The sequence below is a fragment of the Montipora capricornis genome, chromosome 4, assembly GCF_036669925.1.
Source record: "Montipora capricornis isolate CH-2021 chromosome 4, ASM3666992v2, whole genome shotgun sequence".
NCBI lineage: Eukaryota > Metazoa > Cnidaria > Anthozoa > Scleractinia > Acroporidae > Montipora > Montipora capricornis.
In genome coordinates this window covers 50,491,185-50,499,429 of record NC_090886.1, presented here as the reverse complement: position 1 = coordinate 50,499,429, position 8,245 = coordinate 50,491,185, and the positions used below count along the sequence as shown (strand labels likewise).

The window sequence follows — 8,245 nt, the reverse complement described above, 5'->3', positions numbered from 1 at the left end:
ACTTAAGTTTATAAGCCGAAAATCATGGGAAATACACCCAAGAGGCTTGAAATTTTCCAGATTTCAAGAGGCCCATGTTAGTTGGCGGATAGCCACGAAATGGAATCCTGGCAAAAAGATGTATGGAAAAAAAAATGTAGAGATCAAGAAAGTACTGTACACAATTTACTGAAATAATAACACGTCTGCCTTGCATAAAATTATCCCTGACGAGAGAAATCCATGGTGGCATAAATGCTATGTTTTACATGAAAACATTTACTCAATGTGGGATCATGTTTGCTTTCCTTGGGGTACAGTATACACTGTACACGTTGCCAACTTAAAAAATATATATTTATTTACTTTTTTTGTTTTAAGTTAGACTGTACTCTTGTGTAAAAATGTTAATAGTGCCAATCTTGGGAATGTTAGATACCTTCCAAACATTATGGGCAATGTTGTGATTCTGAAGTACTATAGATGAAATAAATAATTTTTGAGCTGTAAATGTATTTGTAACATCAAAATCATACATCATAACCCAGAATAATAAAAAAAGCATCACTAAATCCAGCACATTATACACATGTATACACGTGTACATGTAAGGCTATTCAAAATTTCACACATGATTTCCTAAGTTAAATGTGATTGTATAGTTAAACACAGAAATTAAAATGATAATAACATATTAATACTCGTGAGAAAACTGAGAAAAGGAATCAATACCATTCGATTATACCTTGGTATTTTGAATCAATATCAAAGAGTTATAGAGATCTGAAGTACAACAGGATTAATATCAGTGGGGGAATGTTGAACAAAATGCACTTGGTAACAAAGGAAAGGAATGACTTAGAGAGAGAAAAATTATGGCTGCCAATAAAATCATCCTGTAAACTTTGCACTCATTTGCCTGTATAGCCTCATTTTACAGTTTAAATTCCTTGACTTTTATAGTTTCTTACTAAATTGGGAGCCATTTTTGCGTTCAGTTATTATAACACTGTTACATATTCATATGAAGATATGACTGGGTTCATAAGTTACTTTGAAAAACACAACTTATATACAGTGTATAGTTTGAAATTAGAATGCAAGACCCTGAAATTTCTTTCTTCTAGATTAATGTACTGAAAATATTATACATAGGAATAAGGGACTAGGCTGTTGAATACAATGGCATAATTGAGAACCCTATGTACTGGTCTACTAATTACAAGCCATACCAGTGCTATTATCCATGGTTCTTTACGAAATGTCTCACAATGGTTGCAGATGTATACAAAACCAATTTAGCTTTGTAAATTCCTGTTGCTTCAAAGGTGCAACTGCAGCAAAAATGAACAGATGACTTTTCCCTAAAGCCAGACTGAGTGGAAACCGTAATAGCTATTTGTGATCTCTCTGACCTTTCCTGACTGACGTCCCTCGGGACTTATTTTGAGCCCTCCAATGATTAAATCTGTGCTAAAATGCTTGTGCTGATGCAGAATTCTTGATGTAATGACTGAAAAGATCTCAAGACCTATATTTGATATTGCATTACAAACATCATTATTATTGGCTTGCCTACACTTGCCCACACAACAACCAAAAATATGTCATTTATATCTCAACCCATATGTGATAGCTATGAAATGTGTTATTCAAGTAAAGACAATAGGTCCCAAGGGAAACAAAAGCCAATATTTTAGGGACCAACATGACAGGAGACAAAATATTTATCACAAGGAATTTGCTTCTTTGAATCATCTAGTTTTCAATCCCTAAACCTTTTAGTTAACTTGTGTGGTCTAAATCCATCAAGAAGGTTCTAGATGAAAGTTTTTGCTAGCATTTCTGGCTTGCTTTGTCTTTTCTAGAGCGGCACTTAGATCATTTTTCTGGATCAATGCACAGGTATTTTCCCACGATGGAATGCAAATTAACAAGCCCAAGGTGGATTATTATCTAACAAGTATTTGCTTAGAATGCACATTCCTAAAAAAAGTGATTTCCGGATTAAGTTTTTGGGAAAGAAGCAACACAGTGAACACTGCAAGTTATAGTTCCATGCTAGATTTAGAAAGCCAAAACATACAATGTTGAATGAAGTGACTAACTTGACAAATTGTAACCTCTTCCGGCATGGACACAATTTGCAGGCAATATCATATTTTACTTTAGTCAACAGGGCAGAAATTTGATCACATTAATTAATATTTCCAACATTTATGTTAAAACAGAAACAATGATACCAAATTATTATAATAAAAATGTCTGGCCCACATTCAAATAAAAAAGGTTACAACTGCCACCTTTACAAGGATAATACATGACTGTGTTATTTTTCCTTAAATACTGGTTATCAGCAAATATATTTTTCCACCTGGACTAAGATTCTGTTCATGCTATTAAACCAATGATGAAGGCTTCTCCTTAAAACAATAATTTTCTCTAGCCCAAAGCCTACGTAAAATTACTCTGTGCGTGAATGCGACACAAAGACTATTCCATCATCACTATATCTCTCTTTACTCTGTCTGACCTTGCACTACCCAAAAGATTATCTGCTTCCCACACATTACGGATTGTTATAGATTTATTGTCTTGGTTACAATCATTTGTTTCACCTGACAACACAAGTCAATCATAAACATGTCTACAGATAATACTATTACAATTTTAAATACATAAATTTAAAAGTTCAAGACCACATAATAATTACTCTTAGATACTAGATTTTATTACCTCTTAGCATTCTTCTTTTAATTCTGTTAGAGTTCTGCAATTAATTTAAAAGGGAGTTAACATTTAAATTGATAAAAACTAATACCAGTAATAATTAATACTACACGTACAAATACTAATAATACACTGCCGAATAAGAATTTAACACTGCACACTAAATTGATGTTGATAGACTGTATGTTTCTAGGACCAAGAGAGGAAGAGGACTCAAAAGATGGAAGAGGAAAACAGTCTGGGTTTGTACATTAAACACAATAATTTTTATGGAACCCTCGGGAAGCCTTTAGTTGAAGCTTGTGAACAGGTTCAGAGACCAGTCTCTTGTTACTCAAAGGCTTGTTTCGCCCAGTTGTGGATCTCAAAGCCGGTTGACAGGCTACTTTGGTTGCTGCAGTCAGAACTCATAACATCATTCCCATACACACCCTAGAGAATTTAAGAAGCAAGATGAAGAGAAAATTGAAGGCTATACAACTGGAAAGAGTAAGAAATGCATGGACAAATTAATACCTTAGAGAAATGGATGGGATACTGTAGATAGAAATAATACCTGCAAGTGGTTGGGGAAAAGTGACCTGAAAGGATGCATGGAAGATATTCAGTGCTCAGGAACAAGCATTGAGAACTATTTGCATCACATTCCACACAGATAAGAGTGTAGAATTCCCCACTTGTAGAATGTATGGTACCGAAGATGAGACAGTTTTGCATATTGTGAGCAAGTGTAGCAAACTGGCTCAAAAGGAATAAAAAAGAAGGACTGCAATGTAGCTAGATATGTCCAATTTGCTATTTTGTGCGAGAACTATGAGCTTGAAAGGACCTTAAAATTAACGAAAAAATCCAGTCGCAATTTTGCGACAAGATATGAAAATTTAGTCACAAAATCGTCTGACTGCATTGTGTTGTCAGCGGTTTAGCAAAACAAAATATGAGCCCGCAAAACTTGTGTATAAGAAAAATGTACATGTTACAAATGATCACAACTAAGTTTCGCTACAATTATGCTATCTTCAGATTGAAAGAAAATTCACAGCAAGAAACAATAATTTTGTCATCTCCTTATTTATTGCAGCAAAAGTAGCAGCAAAGTGGCAACTGCTTACCTTTTTGTTTGAAAAGAGCAAAGGTGACAACAAGTCGCAAAGTGAAAAAATTCAGTTGTAAATGCGACTGTATTGGTCGCAATTTCAAGCCCTGTTATTGGGGAAATTGATACAGTGATAAGACGTGCACATGTATCTTTTAGACTGGTGCTTGGATTTTCAGCACCGGAGAAGAAGATTCTATGAGACTTCTGACAACAGGATGTTGTCAGCCCTCACTGTGGTAGCTAGAGCATTAATATAATATTAACATCAATAGCTCTGAGGCATAAAACATCAAACACAATAATGTAGCAATAATAAATTAATTAAAGTCAAGTCCTACTGATGAAACAATTAAGTTTGACACAGTAAAATGTTTCTATGCAGGAGGTGACAAAGAAAACAATGAATACAGATGCACGTCATGTCACAACTTCACCTCCATATACCGTAAAGACTTGTGCATAAGCTGCACCTTGTTGCTTAAGTTGTGGGAAAAAAACTGTGGGTGCAGCTTATACACGAGACCATTGCTGTCAGAGGGAGTAAACTGGCATGTAAGGGTCACAAACTGAACTGAAAATCTTCAGTAACTAAAGATTAAACAAATTGAGACCTGTTGTTCACGACTGCTTTCGGTAGAAGTGGTGGCTCCTAAAGGAGCCATTTGTTTGCATCTTCAGGTTCTAAACCCGAATCTTGCTCGCCAGTAGTTCTTTCAAGCGTTTGATTTGCACTTAAATTGTTTGAGCAGTTAAACTATAAACTGCTTACAATGTCGTCTACGACCGATCACCTCAACACTAATTTCTCCACTATGTGCAAGACAGTACCACGCTATTAGGGAGAATGAAGACAACTGTTGTCAGTCAAAGGGAATTGGGAAATTGATTTTAAAAAGCTTTTAAAAGATATTTTCAGAGTTTATTAACTTATTATTGTCACTGGAAATACAACATTAGATTTCGTCAAGTTTATTGTTAACATCTGTGAACAAAAGCCCAATTTTTTTTACAAGAGTGCTTTTTTGGAGTTCTGACATTTTTTCCAAAATCATGCTTAGGGGTGCGGCTTATACACAAGTCTTTATGGTATCCATTCAAGCACAGAAAGAATATTAATTGACAGTACAGTCAAAAATTGTTTGAGAATGTAATTAAAAATAATTAGATTATAATAAAAGAGGAGACTAACCTTCATGGTAGTTCATACAGAATATTCTTGTTTTTAACCTGAAAGGAGATAAAGATGCATTGCCATAATAAAGACAAAATCAGGTAAAATTCAAAACATTGTTCTTTTTGTAACACCATATTGCAGGTTTTGGGGGTATTTAGCAAAAAAGACTCCTGCTGATGTCTCAAGTTACTTTCATGACATGTGCAGTCAATCCTCTGACATCTGGTCTTAACGAGGAAAAGCTAATTCCAGTTAAGTGCAGAAACTTAAACAAACCAGAATATTCACATTGATTCAAATAAACTTATGTTTTCTCTAAGAAATCAAGGATAACAGTTTTAACTTAAGAGCCAATCCAGGCTTGACTTCTTTTCAATCTGAATCTTGATTCTTTCCACCATGAGCAATCTGAACTTGTAAACAGGCTCAACCTAGATATCTCCCCTTGAATGTGACATTGACAAGTTGACACTTATCACCCCTATAGATTGTGATAATTTTTTCCTATAAATTTAAGAGTTGTCAGTGTACATCAAGAAAGCTTAGCCTTCAACTTGGTTGATAAAGATGTCGTCTGTGTACATCCCTCTCATCTCAAAACAGGGTTATCAATAGATAGTCAGTTCTAAGCCTTCTGTATTGACCCCTTAAATAATAAATGGCAGCTGGAAAAAGTTTCAACCTTGTAGGTAGAAAGCAATATCGGCAGTCCTGTATATTTTACACAAACGACAAGCTCAGGTATACAAAGTAACTTGCATGTGTAGTTCATCAACAACTTCCCTGTAGTTTATTTACCACAGATTGAATTCATTTTTTACCAAACAAACAGAAACACTGCAAGTTCATGAAGACAGCCATTTTTAGCACTACCAGCAGTTTCCACATGGTGTTAGATTTTAACAAATGCCATGCACACAATTTCATTACTTTTTTTTAATTTTAAAGCCACCAGAAATCAGTGAACCACTTAATAAAGATTTCCACCACAGCTTCATTATTAAAACATATCACCATCCCACCAAAATGTACCTTCAATAAGATTGAATTTTTAACTATTAAATCTTTCCGTATGTTCTAATCAGTACTATTTTTTATCATATTTGCTTTTTCTCACTTCCTCTGATGTTATTGTCAACTAAAAAGGGCACCACTTACAATAATACACCGCTTGTAAACAAATCTCATGCTCCTGCACATGGCAGAAAACAAAAGAAATAAGAAAATATCATTGTTGCAGACAGGTCCAATGGCCTTGGGCTTTAAATAAGCCCGTCATATCATGCATTCCTTTCAAAATGATGCAAAAAAACAAAGACCTTTTGTTTCACGAGTCTTTTCACCAGTATTACAGCATACAGCTGGAATATTCGTGAAAACATTTTGAAATTATACAAAACCCCTTGCGAGATTTATTAAATGGCAATTACTTATATTGGGATGTGAAATTAAATACTGAAGTACCCCTTCTGCCGGGTTTTATGCACCTTCAAAAGAATCTGAACTCTAAAGTTTGAAAAGTCAATTTGTATTCACTTTAAAGAAAGCAAGATAGACCGTTGCAATCACGTGTAAAATGTTTCAAATCTCGTATCAAAGATTTGTTTATACGACTTGTGGTTGGAAGAAAGAAGAAAGTATAGATCTCATAAATTTATAGTGAGCGACATTTGATAAGGACTCGCAAAAAGTTAAAAATTGATATTTGCTAAGATTGATCGTAACAAGCAAACTATGTAAACTCCAAAATTTTTAAAAAACAAAGTTTAATAAGGCCATGGAAAAACTAAATGCCGTTCGATTAGGCTGCCAAGGAAAAGTACAACAGATATGCGAAACAAAACTAGAAATTCTCAAGACTTAAAACAAAATATTACTATTTTACTAGTATTTTATAAGCTTAATATATTTGCTTTCCCTGATGAACTTCAAGACAGCACACTTTGGTTATTGACAAAGCCCTTCTCAAATTTCCAATATATCAGGAATTCCGATTAATTTACAATAATATGTAACATGAGAATCTCTATAATTAAACTAACCACAAAAGAATCGCGAAACTGCAACGAATTCCTTGAGCGTCCAAATTGAAAACCCTTGACAACACGAAGACAATCCCGCGGAGTTTTAATGGTCGAAAGACAAGAAGCTTTTTTCCAATGGGAAGCTATAGCCATATGAAATTCTAACTGACAAGTACTTTCTATTCTTTGATCTCGGTGTAATTCAAGCAGAATATATGGAAGTAACAAGCGATGGAAATTATGGCCGGGATCAATCTACATGCCCGTGTGTCACCGTCTCGAACTCCTAGAGAGAAATTAATTTTCAAGACTTAGCTTATGTTATCTCGTCGAAGCATTTAACACCCTCTCTTCCTTTCCCTGATTATTCAAGCGTTGGGCCGATTGAAATCTAAAAAGGACCGAAATCCAAATTTTGCCACATATAATTCTGGTCACGTATAAAATCATCATCGATGTTCACTTTTTAAGTCTTTGCGAGCAGCGAAAAACCAAACTAGTTGAATCATCCCCCAATTATTTTACTATCGCTGCCTTTCGAGTTATAAAATGCACACTATAGATATATTTAAACACAATTAGGCTCCTTCTCGGAAGCAAAACACTAATAAGCAAACAGAAGTTAAATTGCATCGAAGCACGCGTTTGCCGTTTTGTGTATTACACAACGGCCGATCAAAATATTCCAAGCGAAAACTTGTCCCGTACCTGTGTCGCTGCATAAGGTCCCTCAGCGAAGAAACATCCACAAGTCTAGCTATATTTCACGACCTAATTTTCAAGTAGTTGCTGTGCAAACCCACTGCAGAAGGGACACAACTATTACTACACACAGAACTGCGTAGATGCAGTGTTCAATAATTCATGTCAAGTGTTAATGTATTTGACTTGTTAATTTATGCTAATACCTCAATACGAAAACGAGGCGAGAAGTGAGTGCCAGAAAACCTTAGCTTGATGACTATTGTTAAAGGGAGTTAAATCATACTTGTCTACTCTTGAGTTTTACGAGACCGCATTAATTCACGAAGTTTCATGGCCGATATATTGAAAACTGGGTTTACTCTCCAAACTCTATAAAAAGTAAATAGAGATAATCTGCATGTCAACTTTCGTCTTCTTCAGTGTTACTTGTGTCAACAGTTACGTTCTTACTTGCATAGTAATTTAAATGGTGGATATTCTACATTTTTAGCAAAAAACACTGGATTGCGAACCTTTCGAAAAGACAGGAGGCCT

General features: G+C 34.9%; 1 protein-coding gene across 3 annotated transcripts in view; it reads right to left on the bottom strand.

Annotated features, from left to right (window-relative positions):
• The window catches only part of LOC138047292 (uncharacterized), a 13,753-nt gene extending 5,889 nt beyond the window's left edge, over positions 1–7,864 (bottom strand). Inside the window, exons 1-3 of one of the 3 annotated variants that reach the window (XM_068894083.1) lie at positions 7,715–7,833; positions 4,998–5,035; positions 2,716–2,749 (exon numbers count right to left, since the gene is read on the bottom strand). In XM_068894083.1, coding sequence (XP_068750184.1) covers positions 2,716–2,749; positions 4,998–5,003 — 40 coding nt within the window. In that variant the 5' untranslated portion in view covers positions 5,004–5,035; positions 7,715–7,833. Of the gene's footprint in view, positions 1–1,211; positions 1,599–2,715; positions 2,750–4,997; positions 5,036–7,714 lie in introns of those variants that run through there. The other 2 variants (XM_068894082.1, XM_068894084.1) reach the window with 2 other exon arrangements.
• Between the last annotated feature and the right edge of the window lie 381 nt (positions 7,865–8,245).